This window comes from Euwallacea fornicatus, chromosome 2, assembly GCF_040115645.1.
Source record: "Euwallacea fornicatus isolate EFF26 chromosome 2, ASM4011564v1, whole genome shotgun sequence".
NCBI classification, from domain to species: Eukaryota; Metazoa; Arthropoda; class Insecta; order Coleoptera; family Curculionidae; genus Euwallacea; species Euwallacea fornicatus.
The window spans coordinates 5,171,139-5,187,240 of NC_089542.1; the positions used below are offsets into that span (position 1 = coordinate 5,171,139).

The 16,102-nt window shown below is 37.8% G+C and overlaps 7 protein-coding genes across 11 annotated transcripts; 3 read left to right on the forward strand and 4 right to left on the reverse strand.

Annotated features, from left to right (window-relative positions):
• Nucleotides 1-3: 3 nt before the first annotated feature.
• Nucleotides 4-1,134, forward strand: Snapin (SNAP associated protein). The gene is made up of 4 exons (XM_066297747.1): nt 4-38; nt 567-731; nt 793-949; nt 997-1,134. Exons 1-4 carry the CDS (start codon nt 19-21, stop codon nt 1,099-1,101), a joined length of 447 nt encoding a protein of 148 aa, XP_066153844.1. The 5' UTR covers nt 4-18; the 3' UTR covers nt 1,102-1,134.
• On the forward strand, nt 1,101-1,762 carry HemK2 (HemK methyltransferase 2). Its single transcript, XM_066297696.1, has one exon. It carries the CDS (start codon nt 1,101-1,103, stop codon nt 1,716-1,718), a length of 618 nt encoding a protein of 205 aa, XP_066153793.1. The 3' UTR covers nt 1,719-1,762.
• Nucleotides 1,763-2,008: 246 nt separating this feature from the next.
• On the reverse strand, nt 2,009-4,306 carry LOC136347321 (zinc finger protein 98-like). Of its 3 annotated transcripts, XM_066297222.1 has the most exons (7): nt 4,240-4,306; nt 4,046-4,180; nt 3,757-3,997; nt 3,330-3,676; nt 2,547-3,276; nt 2,349-2,494; nt 2,009-2,292 (listed from the first exon to the last, which is right to left on the reverse strand). In XM_066297222.1, exons 2-7 carry the CDS (start codon nt 4,133-4,135, stop codon nt 2,143-2,145), a joined length of 1,704 nt encoding a protein of 567 aa, XP_066153319.1. In that variant the 5' UTR covers nt 4,136-4,180; nt 4,240-4,306; the 3' UTR covers nt 2,009-2,142. The 3 variants fall into 3 exon arrangements, with proteins under 3 accessions (XP_066153319.1, XP_066153314.1, XP_066153327.1); XM_066297217.1 differs by having other exon boundaries at nt 4,046-4,294; XM_066297230.1 differs by lacking the exons at nt 4,046-4,180; nt 4,240-4,306 and having other exon boundaries at nt 3,741-3,890.
• Nucleotides 4,307-4,804: 498 nt separating this feature from the next.
• Orc1 (origin recognition complex subunit 1) lies at nt 4,805-7,372 on the forward strand. Of its 2 annotated transcripts, none has more exons than XM_066297192.1 (9): nt 4,805-5,287; nt 5,349-5,565; nt 5,615-5,698; nt 5,747-6,203; nt 6,254-6,367; nt 6,416-6,534; nt 6,586-6,732; nt 6,874-7,084; nt 7,139-7,372. In XM_066297192.1, the coding sequence occupies exons 1-9, from the start codon at nt 5,011-5,013 to the stop codon at nt 7,370-7,372; spliced, it is 1,860 nt and encodes a 619-aa protein (XP_066153289.1). In that variant the 5' UTR covers nt 4,805-5,010. The 2 variants fall into 2 exon arrangements, with proteins under 2 accessions (XP_066153289.1, XP_066153284.1); XM_066297187.1 differs by having other exon boundaries at nt 4,808-5,287; nt 5,340-5,565.
• Nucleotides 7,373-7,374: 2 nt separating this feature from the next.
• On the reverse strand, nt 7,375-10,305 carry Ddx1 (ATP-dependent RNA helicase Ddx1). Its single transcript, XM_066297150.1, has 8 exons — nt 10,107-10,305; nt 9,961-10,012; nt 9,730-9,911; nt 9,242-9,675; nt 9,039-9,183; nt 8,153-8,985; nt 7,780-8,061; nt 7,375-7,706 (listed from the first exon to the last, which is right to left on the reverse strand). The coding sequence occupies exons 1-8, from the start codon at nt 10,120-10,122 to the stop codon at nt 7,461-7,463; spliced, it is 2,190 nt and encodes a 729-aa protein (XP_066153247.1). The 5' UTR covers nt 10,123-10,305; the 3' UTR covers nt 7,375-7,460.
• Nucleotides 10,306-10,420: 115 nt separating this feature from the next.
• Nucleotides 10,421-13,148, reverse strand: TAF1B (TATA box-binding protein-associated factor RNA polymerase I subunit B). Its single transcript, XM_066297137.1, has 5 exons — nt 12,805-13,148; nt 12,542-12,746; nt 12,322-12,491; nt 12,173-12,267; nt 10,421-12,123 (listed from the first exon to the last, which is right to left on the reverse strand). Exons 1-5 carry the CDS (start codon nt 12,964-12,966, stop codon nt 10,455-10,457), a joined length of 2,301 nt encoding a protein of 766 aa, XP_066153234.1. The 5' UTR covers nt 12,967-13,148; the 3' UTR covers nt 10,421-10,454.
• Nucleotides 13,149-13,291: 143 nt separating this feature from the next.
• On the reverse strand, nt 13,292-16,099 carry LOC136347285 (zinc finger Y-chromosomal protein 2-like). 2 transcript variants are annotated; one of them, XM_066297172.1, is made up of 5 exons: nt 14,913-16,099; nt 14,584-14,802; nt 13,958-14,520; nt 13,673-13,906; nt 13,292-13,620 (listed from the first exon to the last, which is right to left on the reverse strand). In XM_066297172.1, the coding sequence occupies exons 1-5, from the start codon at nt 15,775-15,777 to the stop codon at nt 13,492-13,494; spliced, it is 2,010 nt and encodes a 669-aa protein (XP_066153269.1). In that variant the 5' UTR covers nt 15,778-16,099; the 3' UTR covers nt 13,292-13,491. The 2 variants fall into 2 exon arrangements, with proteins under 2 accessions (XP_066153269.1, XP_066153261.1); XM_066297164.1 differs by having other exon boundaries at nt 13,958-14,802; nt 14,913-16,098.
• Nucleotides 16,100-16,102: the final 3 nt, after the last annotated feature.

Here is a 16,102-nt window from a genome sequence, read left to right on the forward strand (position 1 = left end):
AATATACAATAAGGAAACATGATAAAATACGGATTCAGGTAAGTTTAACTATTATTCAGTTAGGAAATTATGTCACAATATTTCCGCTAATAAGCTATAAAGTCCGGATACGACAAAGTTGAAGCAAAAATGATTAATATTGAAATTTTATATATGATCAATTTTTTAATTTTTTGAAATAAGATGGAAGTTTGTTATTTTTATCAAAAATCTAATGAATTTTATAATGTCTATTACCAAACCATTAAATCGGATTTTAAGATTTCATTAAATACACTGACAAATTTATCTTATTGCACAAATTCAAATGCACTCGATATAAATGTGTGTGGAATTTATTTAAAATGAAATTAAAATCTCCTGGCCAACAAAATTTTTCAGGCAATTATTAAATTATTTCAACAATTAATGAACTATAATAAAACTCTCGTTTATCTCATATTCGCTAAATCACTTTATTGTCGTATGTATTGCACTTTACTATCGCCTTAACGTCCAACACGTTGTTGCCGCTTCTTCTCAAAAGGCTAATAATAAATTTTTATTTATTCTCAAACAAAAACAAGTCCATTATCTAAAATGGACGCGGACACTGAAAGCACTGGTACTTCTATTGACGAAAACACGGAAAATTTTTGCGAAAATCCAACCAGAGACACCATTGCCGAGGGTCTTATGGGCCTCATTAAGCCCACAGTAGACCAGCTGGACGAAAGAGTCAGAGCTACACGGTAAAACTTCATCCTAACCCCACCTTCCTGGAATCTCTTTTAAGCCTCAATTACATCGCAGAATTTCGCAACTGGAGCTGAAACAGTGCATCGACAGCCTTGCTGAGGAACTCAAGAAGGTTTCCGAAGCTCAACAGCAATCTGTGGACCTGGATGTCTACCTCAAAAAGTTAATAAATGCCAAGCAGAGAGTGACTGTTTTGTCAAATATTTTACAGGTAATTTTGCATATAAGTGTTCTCTTTTATTATTAAGTTTTACGTAGAACGCTCAGGAAAGGTTGAATCGCGTGCATATGTCCATAGACAAGGAGACTGTAAAGCGCAAATTACTCTTGAATAACACTGTGGCTGATCCTGAGGAAAAATAATGGCACTACCTACTCCAATATATGATTTATGGCAATTCCCGGATGTTTACGAGCCCAGTCAGGACTCGCATTTGTTTTTAGACGCTTTAGAAAAAGATAGAGAAGAGATAGTTTCCAGGCATCCAACTTTGGCCTTGGAAATAGGCAGTGGCAGTGGTATTCTCATTACAGCTCTAGGGACAATTTTGCAGAGCTCTTGTGCGTGCTTTAGTACTGACATTAATTTTAGTGCTTGTCAGGCCACCAAAAAAACCTCCTTGTTAAACAAAGTGTCCATCGAGTCACTGGCAATGAATCTTACAGATATGTTTAAATGCTGTTTTGATGTGGTGTTATTTAACCCTCCATATGTAGTGACTGAAAGTGGAGAGGTTTCAGGAAGGGGTTTGAATCGGGCTTTTGCAGGGGGTCTTAAGGGGCGATTGATTATAGACAAATTTTTAGAGGTGGTCCCAAAAGTTCTTAGTGAGAAGGGGGTGTGTTATTTGCTGCTCTTGAAGGAGAATGACATTAAAGAGGTGGTGAAGAATTTGGAAAAAGCAGGTCTGAAGGGAGAACTTGTGATCCAGAGGAAACTTCCTGGAGAGCACTTATTTGTTTACAAATTTTGCCGCTAATAACTATATTATGATTGTAATTAAATAAAATTACATTTTAATTATTTTGTATAGAAATTGTCTCCTCAGAAACACCAAAAGAACACCTGAAGGGAAAGTAATTGCATGTATTATTGAGATGTGTAAGTATTTTTATCTTTGAGCCGTGCCATCGTTTGTACAGAAATACAAAATAAAATAGTTGTTATGTTCACTACTCTACAATTTTCTCCGCTTTGACTTAGCACAATTAGATGGTTCAGTTGTCAAAGTGCGTCCATCAAAACTTAAATACATTTTCAAGCCCTCAGTATCAACAAAAATACTTTAATAAAAATACTACAAATACCTCTTATCCTTAAAACAATATACAAAATGCTAAAAATTATGTTCCACAAAGATTATAACATAATTATCAATTTTTCCTTTTTCAAAAAAAACCTCTCTAGCTAGCACTGGCAGCTGGAGGCTTTTGCTTATGTACAGTGACTAAATGGGAGTTGTACATCTCTCTGTTGACTGTCCGAAAGGTGCACATGAAACATGTGAACATGAGTCCCTTTTCCATTCCCGGGTGCTTTGTCTTCAGGTGAGCCTAAAACCCTTATTAATAAAAAAAAAACATTCCAATTAAATTTCTTTCAATAGTACCTTGTAAGTACTGCTTTGAATGCAGGCATAAGGGCAGTAGGAGCATTTATAAGGTTTCTGCCCCGTGTGGCGTAGCTTATGCCTTCTCAGTGAGTTATGATCAGTAGTTGAGTACTGGCACTGGTCGCAAGAAAATGGTTTTTCTCCTACAATTTCGTTCTTAAATTACATTTAAGATGATTAAAAATAGACGCTTGCCTGTGTGGCTGCGAATGTGCATCTTCAAAGAGGCCCTGCAAGAACCTTTATAGCCACAAAAGTTGCACAAATATGGCTTCAGCTTTTTATGCACTGAATCCATATGGTACTTCAACCTCCGTTTTTCTGAAAAAGTCTTGGAGCAAAGTTCGCATTTCTCCACTGCTTTGTCAGTTATCTCCCGATGAATTCTTTTATGGTTTCGCAGTTGTTTCTGGTTCTTGAAACCTTTCTGACAAGTGTCACATTGGTATGCTTTAACTGTTGAGTGTATGAGCTTGTGAACAGTATTTAGTTTTGAAAGACTGTTAGTTTTATAGTCACATTTATCACAAGCAAAGAGCTCCATATCAATTTTGTGTATGAGCCACAAGTGGGATGTTAGAGGCTTCCAGAGAAGGAACTTTTCCTGGCACTCTATACACTTGAAGCCCTCCTCAAAATGGCTTTGAACATGAAAATCCATTTTTTTAGGATCCCCTAGGAAGACTTTGCAGGTTCCATAAGGACATTTTTGAGAGTTTATATACTTTACTATAGGATCACTTTTTTTCATTAAATTTGTAATCAGCTTCTCGCTGTTATTTGGAGTGATGGCCACCTGAGGTAGAGGCACTTTTTGTGGAACCTTTTGAACTGTCTCTATTGGCTTATGTCCTTCAAAATCCACCTTACTTTTTTTTCCTAAATCCTCTTTTTTGTTCTCTTTATTTGAATAGAAAATTACTGCCTATAATTTGTAAACATACCATTTCATATTTTCATTGCTTGATTAGTACCTACCTGCACAATCAAATTCAAGTCATTGCTTGCCACACAATGATCATGCATTAAATGACTCTTTAAAGAGGCTCTATGATAGAAAATATTGGCACAAGCTGGGCACTTTAATTGCACCAGTTTACTTGATGTCTTGTTTTTGTGCACACTTTCCAAATGCTCAGTTATTTTGATCTCTTTAGTGCACAAAAAAGGACATAAATTACACACAAAATAAAGCATATCTTCGAATGACTCTTTGTCATAGTGTTTTGGAGACACACTCGATGTATGGCTTGAGTTACTAGTTTCCACAATGTTAAGATTCAAATCATTTGGCTTTAGGTTTTTTGAATCTTCCAAGGTTTTGCCTAACAAATAATAATTACAAAAATGACTCTAAACTCAGGTTACGATTCTCTCACACAAACATACAAAGACCAAAACATACCATCCACCAGAGGAGGTTTGTTAAACTCAGAACCTGGCTCAATTGCTGCAGAATCCTTGAGTACTATATAGCTATTGTTATGTAGATTCAAAGGGCCCTCTAGAGGTAGCTTATAGTCACTCCCATGCAGTATAATAAGGTACATATTCTGCAAGTTAACAGCATTTGCCTCATTATGGGAAGAGTCCAAATTTTGCAGTATCGAGCTGGCTTGACAGCTGCCAATTATGGGCAGGCACTCCTGGGGACAGAACTAAAGAAGCCTGAAGGACTAGACGTAGAGACTTACTTCTGAGGCGAGTAATTCGACGTTGCTTGTCCAAATGGGGTCACCGCTACTGACGGCTTGAGGACCCTCTGGTAGATGCTCAGTCTTCATTATTGGACTTTGTCAAAATTACGGGTGCATTTTAGGGTGCTACGGCTGCATTATAATCGAGTTTTTACGGTTTTTTTTCCGATTGAAAATTGAAAATTTCTTACATTGAACTTGTTTGTTTATGTTGAGATGATCCTGAGAGGGCGCCATTTTGTAAATTTGAAAATGTCAAAATTAAATGAAGAATATGGCAAAAGTTTGCTCTAGTCACGAACGTTTTAATATGGCTATGTTGTGAATGGTGTTATTAATAAGAGCCACGATTTTATTTAGTCTTCTTAATTAAAATACAACTGATTTTTTTATTTCTTATAAACAATCTTAACTTAATAATCTTATCCAACTTAACTCTTAATAATCTAAACTATGAATGGGCTGTTAATTTAATATGAAGCTAATTCCAATGAAAATAAAGAATCTGGTCAACATGCCATTTCAATGTTTATACGAAAATTGGCCAATAGTTAAAGTTAACAGTAAACTAATAATCAGACACTGAACTAATTATTGTTCTTGTTGTAGGAGTACATCTTACTCAGATACTATATCTTTATTTTGCTATTCACAATGACGTTTGACTTGCTCCAAATTCTAATTGTTATAGAAAGAAATCGAATCGCATTCTGCACCTCAATCGTTGTTGCCAAATCGAAGATTAATAGCCCTAAGTAATTGAATACATCTGGAACTTGTAGTTTAAAGCTGACACTTCTCTATTTCCCGCCAATAGTTTGACAACCATGCTCTTGTGCCTCTGTTAAAGAATATTTACAGATAGTTTTTGCCTTAAATCTTCATAAATAAACACTCAAACCAATCGAGTTTAATCTTACAAAGTACTTTTTGCGTGCATATAACAAAAACTCATTAAAGAAATGACTATAGACGTCCCAATCGAACAAGACAACATCCTCAACTATTCCATAGTCAGCAGTGAGGAAGAGGACAGTAATCGCCTAATAGTAAGGCTGAAATTGTCGTCCAATAACCCAAAGCTCCCAGTGGTGGTGCTGAATCGCGTAGAAACTGTGCCCCAGTGCCCTGAGGTCTCTATGATGGATTCGAGTCCACGTAAAAGAAGGTCTTCAACTGTGTCTTCAGTGATCAGTCCGACTAAAGTGAGGCGGAGTTTAAGAACACCGAAACCTCGACGTAAGTTCGACTAATCTTAACTAAATAAACTCACATGTAAAGCCTGAAGCAGTTGATTTAGATGCCCAAATGGAAGATATGTGCGCTTCTATGTTGAAGTCAGTGAGACTTACCACTCCAGTTAAAACTCCCAACAAGAGCACTCGAAAAAGGCAAAGCCCTACAAAGCTGGACGAAAATGTGACCCCAAAGAGCGGGAGAAAATCGGTGAGGAAGGGTTTGAATGAGTCATTTCGCAGATCAGTTTTGAGGAGTCGGCATAACATTGACAATTTTGAGTAAGTTTCCATTATTAAGTTGGTAATTTTGAGGGTAATGTTAATTTAGTTTGTATGACTCTGAAGAGGAGGCAATAGAGGTGGTAGAAGCTCTGAAAAGAAGTGAGCAAGATGTGATGACTTCAAAGAAAAGGTAAGTTTATTTCCAAGTACTTTTTAAAATATTTTATAAAGTCTTTAGAGTTTTGAGGTCACGAAGCTGCTCAACTGATGGCAGCAACTATGCTCCATCCACCCCCAAAGGGCGCAAATCCTCGCTATCTACCCCTAATTCAAAAGGGCGACTAAAAATGTTGAGAGAGGGCACAATCACCCCTCAAATGCATCGGCGCTCTAGTTCAATACCAAAGTATAAAACACCATTAATGAAGGCCCAATCACAATTACATGTCTCATACATCCCTGCTTCTCTGCCTTGTCGAGAAAAAGAATACTTAGACATATATAATTTCTTAAGGGGGAAATTGGAGGATTGCTGTGGAGGGTGCATGTACATTTCTGGAGTTCCTGGCACTGGAAAAACTGCCACTGTGACTTCAGTGATTGATTGTCTTGTGAATGACAGGAAAGTTGAGAAGTTTAGTTATGTGAGCCTCAATGGGATGAGGTTAACTGAACCTCGGCAAGCTTATGTTGAGGTGAGTATCAATTTCCACGTATAGTAGTGTATAAAAGTATTTGTTTTAAGATTTGGAAACAATTAACTGGCAAAACAGTCCCTTGGGAGCAGGCTCAGGGGCTGTTGGAAGACAGATTTACAAGAAAAAAGAAATTAGAACCTGTGGTCATGTTAATTGATGAGGCAAGTAATTGTCATAAGTTTTTTGGTCAAATTGAATGGTAGTTTTAGCTGGATATTTTATGCACAAAACGACAAGATGTAGTCTACAACCTCTTAGATTGGCCCTCAAAATCCAAAGACCAACTAGTTGTGATTACTATTGCCAATACAATGGATTTGCCTGAGAGGTTTTAAGATCATTTTTTTGTTTTAAGAAGAGTTTTACACGAAAATTTCAGATTGTTGATGAGTCGAGTGACCAGTCGCTTGGGTTTAACGAGGCTAACGTTTCAGGCATACACTCATAAGCAGCTTATGGAGATTGTCGCCAAGAGATTAATAGGCACAGACAGTTTCAACTCTGATGCAATTCAGTTGGTTGCGAGGTACAATAGAGTAAACAAAATGTTCATAGAGTTCTTAATAAAATTAACACATTCAAACAATAACTACAGCACTCCAGAGCGAGTGGGTTCACGTTGGAGTGAGTCTATTTATTATGACATCTAATCTTGTTCGTCCAATAGGAAAGTGGCGTCTGTTTCCGGTGACGCCAGACGCGCCCTCGATATCTGTCGACGCGCCGCTGAAATCGCAGAAGCCGAGAACAAAGGCCAGCTAGTTAACATAATGCACATCAATGAAGCCTTGACTGCCATGATTACTCAGCCGCAGGTCACAACAATTAGGCGCAGTTCCCGCTTACAAAAACTTCTCTTGCAGGCAATTGTAGCAGAAGTACGAACAATCGATGTCAGTCTCGCAACCAAATTAATTAAAGGAAGTTTTCAGATTGAAAGGACCGGAGTGGAGGAAACCAGCTTTGTTGACGTTTACACAATGCTAGTGTCGTGCTGCGCGCTGGACGGATTTAAAATGGTATCCAGTACCGCGGCACAGCGGGCCCTCTGGCAGCTAAGCGCCAGCAAACTAATTTTGACCGACCAAAAATGTAGCGACATCTATCAACGTGTTATCCTCAACGTCAGCATTCATGACGTTTATTTCGCTTTAAAAAAGAACTAATGTGACAGTTATCTCAGTTTTATATAAATAGATTATTTTCTACGGATAAAACAAAGGAATTTCATTCAAATAGAAGAAAATGGAAAATTCAGACAATATGTGCCATTTTGGCAAGATGGCCTTTCAAATATAAAATCTGGGCCTTGCTCTCGAGTCTCGATAATTCTTTGACTATTGGTGCCATCTCGGGGGTATGATCGTGATAACCGGATTCTAATTGTTGCCTTTTTTGACCATATATGACCTTACCGTCGAACTCGTCAAGGGGCACCTTCATATCCGGCTCAATTTGCTGAATGGTGACGTTCAGATGTTCTTCAATATCCGCCAGGTACTGTTATGATCGAATGTCACCATTGAAAAAAAAAAAACGAAATAGCAGACAAAAAAAAAGATGCTCATTTTACCTGAGGTTCATTGTACCACATACAGCACCCTTTATCGTCGGTCAAATTAGTGTTCCAGCAATTCCGGCCACGAGTTTTGCACCATTCACCGTGATACCACACTTTCTCAGGGACGGTGCTGACTAAGCTGATGGCCAGTCCCATGCGTTCAGCCCTACCAACGCGACCAATACGATGCACGTAATTTGATTTTTCGTCAGGGAGAGTGACATTGATGATGAAGGGTAGGCCGCTTATGTCCAGCCCTCTGGCGGCCACATCAGTACATATAAGATATTTCACCTTGAAGAAATAGTTGATAATTAAAAGTGACGGCTATGATTAATTGCACGTGGTTTTTGGAGTGGGCGTGTTTACAAGGGAACCAACTTACTTCGTTCCTTTTAAACAGCTCCAAATTGGCTTTCCGCTCAACGGGTTTCCGATCCCCATGCAGACACACACATGAGAACTTCTTGTTATCAATTTGTTTCATAAATTTTTCCAAATTGTCACAGTCCAATTTGGTACGGCAAAACAAAATGGCCCTGTCCATATTATGCGTCTCAATTGCCCGAATCACATACTCTCCTTTCAACAGCTTAACAGCTTCGCTCAACGATTCTGCGTTATTATTACTGGGCCTCATATTGTCTTGCTGATGCACACCATCGGTCGATATATGCCGTTTTAAATTCTGCCAACTGCGGTCTTTTTGGGGGTCTACCTGCACCACCACATGGTGCACGGTCTCCGGGACTGCGTCTTCTCCTTTTAGATCTACCCACATAGGGAAATACATGAGCTTTTCAGCCATTTTCTTCACCTCAAAAGCATGCAAAGTAGCACTACAAACAATCATTTGCAGTCTTTTTCCATCAAAGGTAAATTTGGGCATTTGTTTGTGAAGGCGCTCAATTAAATCAGTGTAGCCCTGTTTTAAAAGTGCATCTGCTTCGTCCAGTACAAAGAATCGACAATTGGAGAGAGATAGATAGCCTCCCTGTATGAGATCTTCAAGCCTCCCTGGAGTCCCCACTATCAGATCCACCCCCTGATTTTGCAGTATTGATATTTGCTCTTTTACATTTACACCTCCAATTACAAGGAGTTCTCTTATAGGGGGGTTTTCAAGGTATTTTTTGAAGAGCTTTATTTGGGTGCTGGTTTGTTCTGCAAGTTCCCGAGAGGGTTCTATTATTATAGCCTGTGGTGCATTGTTGGCAACTAAAAATTTTCATTATCATTACAATTTAAATTATAAGCAAAATTTCACATACAATTGTCCATACTATCCTCACTAGTGTAGTCCCCATTGGTGTTCGTAGCAATCTTGTCATTAGGAGTTGAAACAAGTGGCAGGAACTTATCTGGTAGTACATATTTGAAGGGTTTAATTCCAAAGTTGAAAGCCATTTCTGCATTCTATAATTCACCTATGTTAAGATTTCATTTCCAGTATTCCTATGCTACAAATAATTACCTTTAAAACTACTGCAGGAAATAGAGGTCCTTGGACGTTTATTCCTGCAAATGCTACCCCTAAATCAACCCCATTTTTTGCAAATTTCACTTCCCCTTTATCCAAATCCAAAAGACATGTAATAACATCATTTTTTCCAAAGGCTTCTCCATAATTATCAAACTGCCGATTGTGACTCTTTTTGCCAGTACCCCCATATCCCCACCCAAATTTATCAGTCCCTAGATCTAACGAAGCTCCTAATGTGGACCAGCCCACTCTGCATAGACCCTCATCAGTGACTGTTGCCTCAAATCCCCATTTACCACCAATGACCCCTTGAGTACACCTATTCCCATGCCATTCTTTAAACTCCCTGCTCTGCACCCTTAAACCGTCAGGTGCTACTGCTAAGGCACTGCCCCTGTCATATGTTGACATACTCCATCCAGGAGCTTATTTAGTATTACAATTAGTAAAACATCTTAGATTAAAATTATAAAACTTACAAACCACGGCAGTTGTTTTGCCACTTTTTTTACTTTTTATGTCCTTTAATGTTTCCCAAACAATTTGGATTATTGGTAGGCAAAAGGCTGCGGTTTTCCCAGAGCCAGTTTCAGCTGCCATTAACACATCCCCTCCTCCAAGTACCAAAGGAATGCCCTCGGCCTGAATATCTGTAGGGAGGCTGTTTTTGGGTGTTACAAAGTGGGTGCATTGATACTGGGAAGACTTACGTCCATTCCAGCTCATCTATAGCTTTCGAGATTTCAGGGACGATTCCAAATTCTTCGTAGCATCACAGAGAAAGAGTAATTTAGCCCAGAAAATTAATGAACAGAGTTGATTAATTTTTTTAAGCAGAAAATTTGGGTTAAAATACCTTCAAATGCAGCCATTGTTGGGAATTCGCCAGAGCGGCCGTCGCGTGTAACGTCAATTCGAGGTTTACAAGACTCAAAAACTTGAATCAACTATTAAATCCGAGAAGTTCTACTCAAAATAAACCGGCAATTTTTGGAAATATAATGTCACATTGTAGCCATTTTGGTTCGGCATTTGTCAAAACAAAGGCTTAATAACCTTCCGTTTTTGACATTTCAAAATAATTTAATAACCTGGGAATATCTGAAAGAATCGTCATCAAGAGTACTAAATTTGTATTTTCTTGTAAACTTCCAAATCCAATAAAACAAGTTTAAAATTCAGATTTTATTTTATTTACATGCCCTCACCACTGATCTCTTATAATTTTAAGTAATGCCCGCAATTCGATCACCCCTTTTGATTTGCCCTTAACCTTACCAGCATTGTAACCCTCAAAAGAAGTAAGAAATATTTCAGTGGCAAGAAACTCCCCATAAAAAAAATTCTCCTCCTGCTCAACTACTCGGGACGCCTCTGCTAGTACCATCCTAAAATAAGGAGGCATACTTCTGTTTAAAACCTCCATATCTCTTTTAGAGAAGTAATATGTCTTAGGGTTTAAAGCCACGTTCATCCAATAGCGCTCAAATGGGTGATAATGTTGTGGGTAGCTTGGCCCCTTTTTCAAAGGCTTCAACTGGTCTCCATATAAAACTTCATAATTGTGCTTGAAGGCTTTTGTGTGAACTTCCTTCCAATTCTCTAAAAGCACTTTGATGTTGGTGGTTTTCAGTGAAGGGTTATTTAGAGAATCCAAATATTCTCCAACACATTTATCTCCTTGAGAGTCGCTGCAAATTTTCACTGGAACCACTTTTTTGCCCACATTATAGGCGCCCCTTCCAACTTTGTATAGGTGCAAAAACTCATGAGTGATTATGTCATCGTTGGCACCACCATTTTTCACATGAAGACAACCCAAGGAATTCAGATATTTGGCGGGATTGAACAGAAACTCGAGAGAGTTCTCCTCAAAGCTCTTCAAAAGAATTTCTTTATTTGCCGACAGTTCCTCACATTGTTCGGATAAAATGTGAGTGTGGTGTCTGAATGGAGTTGGAGAAGGCTCAAAAATTGGAGAAGCGTCTTCAACGCCATCCTCCAGAAGTTTTTCAAATACTTGTAAATAATCTTTCACCTCATTTTGAATTGTTCGATTTGAGCCTTTAAACTGTATCTTTTGATTAGTCAGATAACTCAAGAACAGATCACTATCCACCTCTCTACCATATCTTAGGGCTGTGGGTAAATGGCACTTCTGAAGAACAACCCTGCGATATTCGATGAACTGTAGCCACTTTACAACATCAAACATTGGATTCTTGTCATCATTCAAGAGCTGTGCATACTCAGAGAACTTCTTTTCTGTTCTTCCATCAAACGCAAACAAAAGCTTTAGGATAAAGATTATAAAACTCATAGCACGGCCCTCGTAATTGGGCAAAACTTTCGCCTTTTCCTTTATGGGCATCTGGGGTGCTGTTAGTGAGATCAGTCTTTGAGCATATTGATTAATTGAGGAAGGAAGGTTGAGCTCTAGGCAATATCTCGTGCACAGAGCATTGAGATCTGGAGGAGTTATGTAAGAAGCTATTCCTAGAAATTTTATCAACGAGGCGCAGCCCTGCCGGAACCGAGTATGCGAAAACATCTTTTCGTGTCTCTGAGGCAAAATTAGAGATTTCTCAGATATTTCTATAGGAAAAAAGTGTCGGAAACAGGCGAAACTGACGTGGCCTTCACGGATGAAACGCAGTAGGTCCCCCAACTGAATAGAATCTCCCGAAATTAATAAGGAAATATATAAAATTACGTAAATAGTGAACAAAGTTAGGTTAGCCGGACCCTCGCGAAAGCTCGACTTAAAACTGCGGGCTGTTATTTTATGGCAAGACAAGTCCCTTTCAAGGTCTTCCCTATGCTGCACCACATGTCCTTTGGGCATGATGTTGCAAAGCTCTCGTGAGCTGTATCTGCAATACTTTCGTCCTAATATAACCTTGATTACAAACAAAAACTTACTTGTTATAAGTAATTCGGTTTCTGTTTTTCGAGGAGGCTGAAGAGACTCCACGGTCGGATTTTAAACTGGTTAGAGTTGAGTTAGCTAAACTTTCCTAGCGAAAAAACCCTTACCAAATAATCCCAAAAAGAAAATCAACTAAACTTACTTGAGTTATGCTTTGAGACTCAGAAAGGCTGTCATACTGGCTCAAAATTAACGCCCGTCTCTTCATTGATCTCTCATGCTTTAGAGTCCAACTTGACTCAGAAGAAAGCCTAATGCGCTTACGGGTGCGTTTTTTAATACTCCACAATATATCAACATCTCTCCTGGGGCCTGCGAAGCAAAAATGTTTAGAAGTTCTTAAATGTCAAACAACCAAGTACCTAAGACATTCAGTTTTGGGGGGCAATTGCTATTCACACTAAACACTTCACATTTGTGCAGGTATTTCATCCAAAGCAGTTTTACCACTGTTTTAAGTTCGGGCTTGGCTCCCAAGGATAAAAGTTCTTCAGTAAGGCCTTTAATGATGTAATTGTAACACTCCCAGCTTGTGAGCAGCTCATCTGATTTGTCCTTTTTTTGCTCCTGAGAGGTGCGAGGTTTCATAATTAACAGGATAAAATATTACTTAACAGAAACTTACTTGAATTTTTCTAGTTGATTTTATATTCACTTCCTCACGCTCAAACACGTGCTCCTGCATCTTCTGAGACTGCGTCTGGCACTCATTGCAGTAAAAGTGTCCCGACTCTTTATGAAATTCGCTGCCACCACACACTTCACACTCCATCTCCAAGGCATCCATTGCGATTTTTATAAAGGGCACCCTTTTTTTCGATTTAGTTATTTACAGTTTGAATTAATAAAGTATTTTTTTAAGCAATTGAAAAGCTTTTTATACAGGAATTGATGAAACGATCTTACGGTTTGAAACGAAATGGGGGACACCGGCAAAATGTTTCCGTTGACATAACCTCACTCCGGGTGTTTTGCATAAAGAGCGATGGTTGCACAGTTTTGATCAATAAAAATAGTTTGGATGGATTAGGGCTAATTTATGGGATGTAGAATGTTTTTAAGATATTGGTTTAGAAAAATTTTGAAAATCTACAAAGATTTTACAACCTCACTTTCAGCTGTCAATGGCAAACATTATATTTATCATCTCAAACACAATGTTTTGTGTAATGACGTAACACAAGTAGTCCTGAGGGTAAACACAATAAACGACATTTTAAATTCCCTCTTACTTAATTACTACCGACAGAAATAATTTAATAGAATATTCACGACTATCTACTTCATTTACTCTGAAATTACTGTAAATTCCTTAAATCTGAACAACTTGGGCCTTTCTCACGTTTTCCAGATGAGCATGAGACTTGAAATGTTTGGTTAGATAACTTTTAAAATTGGTGCCATAATAGCACTTTTCACATCGATGCTTCTTTTCTCCTTTCTGAAAACTCAGAATGTCAAGAGAACTTTTATTTAGCTGCAAATTTCCTTACCTTATGCACATCAAAGTAATGATTGATCATGTCAGTCCTTGCACTAACAAAATCACATGTCAAACACTTTAAAGCCCCACTCTCAATTTTGCTATAAATGTGTGTAGCCTGATGGTCTAATGCCCCTTTAGCAGTTTGGAATGATCGTGCACATACCCCACATGGATGAGAAGAAAGCTTAGGCTTACGTTCCAAGAAGCATTTGTTGGGGGGCCTGGGCAGTCTTTTGTGCATCTACAAAAATTTTACTGCTCATAAATCCTTAGAAAAATAAAAAAAAATTACCTTGCGTCTGTGATCTGCCATTCCCACTCTTGTTAAGCAAGTAAACTCACAGTCTCCACAATAGATAAGTTTATCCTCCATGGGTGTATGCTTGCAATATATGTGATGTTGCAATTTGGCCTTCTTGCATGTTTTGTATAGACACTGAGGACAATTATAACTGTATCTGTGTGTCTTTTTGTGTACCTCAAAGTGGACAGATTCATCAGTCTCATAAGGGCAAGTTTCACACTGAAATTTTGCATTTCTGTGGTCAGTAATTTGGGAGTATTGTAACTCATAGTTCTGAGGATCTTTTAGAAGTTCTGGGTACTCAATTTTTATTTCAAAGTCTGGCTCTGGACCCTCTTTATTTGAAACATATATATTAGAGCTAGGCCCCATTTCAGTTGCCTTAAATGTCTTCATATTAGTTGATGTAGGCAATAAGTTTAGTTCTGTTTCTGAACTGCCAAAAAGAGTTTTTTTAGTCTCTTGTACCTCACTATCACAGAGATTGTTTCTTTGTGATGGGTCCACCACTGCAATATCTGAATTTTGAGATAATCCTGATATTTCACCCACTAAAAGTTTACTTTCCAAATCTTCTCTATCTAATGACAAATCAACCACTAAATCATCCTCACTTGAGTCATTTTTAGGTGATGCAAAACATGGTGCTTCTGAGTCTTCAATCTTGATTTCCATGTCTGCAAGCTTCTCACAGTCCGTTTGTGTATTTCCTGGGGTAATTTTGTCTGGACTATTAGTATCATTTTGAGATATTCCAAATATCTCAGTTTCAAATAATGTGTTAGATATGCTAAGCTCTATGTTTTGGCCCTCTGAAGCCACCCCTTTGTCTCCTAAAATTTCATTAAAACAGTGAAAACTTTAGACAAAAAAACAGGAGTCACAGATTGCAGTTTATTCTCCTGTTTTTCAAAAGAAAAATCAATTTCCATATAATACTCACTCAAGTCAGGTCCAGTAGTACAATTAAGCATTTCTTCTAGAGGCTCTGGGTATTCAATTTTGATTTCCAAGTCTAAGCTATCATCACATTCATTTTGTGTGTCTTCTGAAATGTCCTTGTTCAATTCATCCTCTACAACATGAGGTCTTTCAAATGTCTCATCTTTTGCTAATAGTTCTGAATGAATTGAAGTTGATTTTAATTGTGTATTGGTACTTCCTAGAGGAATTTCTTTATCGCGAATCTCTTGATATTTGACAATGACTGTTTCCATGGAATCTTGAGCCAATTTTGATATGTCATAAACTGACACAAGTTCTGGTTCATCCTTGAAATCTTCTCCTTCAATTGAAAAATCAGTTTCTAAATCATGCCTTTTACTATGGGTTTTAGGTGGCAAACATATTTCAGATAAAGTACACTCATGTAAACTTTGACTAGATAGATCTATTTTTTCATTATTCACTTTAGAGTTTGGCTCTTCATTTAAGTCTACAGTCAAATCAATCTCAATTGCATGCTTGAGACTACTGGAATTTTTTAGTTCTCTTCTTCCTAGAAGATAGGGCACAGCCAATTTTAAAGGAACTAATATGAACTTTCTCATCAAGGGCGACATTTTCTGGGGCGACTCATTTCTGTCGCAGTCTTCAGTTGTTAAATCTATGCTTGTTTCCATTAAAATCTCACTTGAATTAGGATTACTGCATACCAGTGTTTTGCACAAACGTTTTCCCTTGGGATTCGATGTAATAGGGGAACATAAAAGATCAGGGGAGAAGTCAGTAATGGCGGGTGCTGAAGAGGACAAGGGAAAGTTTGTGTTTATTGAGACATCAGATTTTTTGCACGTTATAGGGAGCATTTGAGAAATCCTCGAATCTATGACCTCACTACAGTTCCTTTATAATATATACTTGAAACGTGCTCAAATACTTTAAAGAACTTAAAAATCTTTTTAAAAAACACCTCTAAAGTTTAGGAATTGATAGCAATAAATCACTCGTTCTCAATTGTAAATAAACAATAGTAAGAAACGATAGGAAAAATAACAATCAATGACCGGTGACAAACTCAGAACATTTTGACAGATATTATCTATATTTACGAAGTTATAAATGTAAAATATATTGTATTATTACTGTAGAAAATACTAATTCGAAGTTAAGTGAGGTTAGATCATTATATAC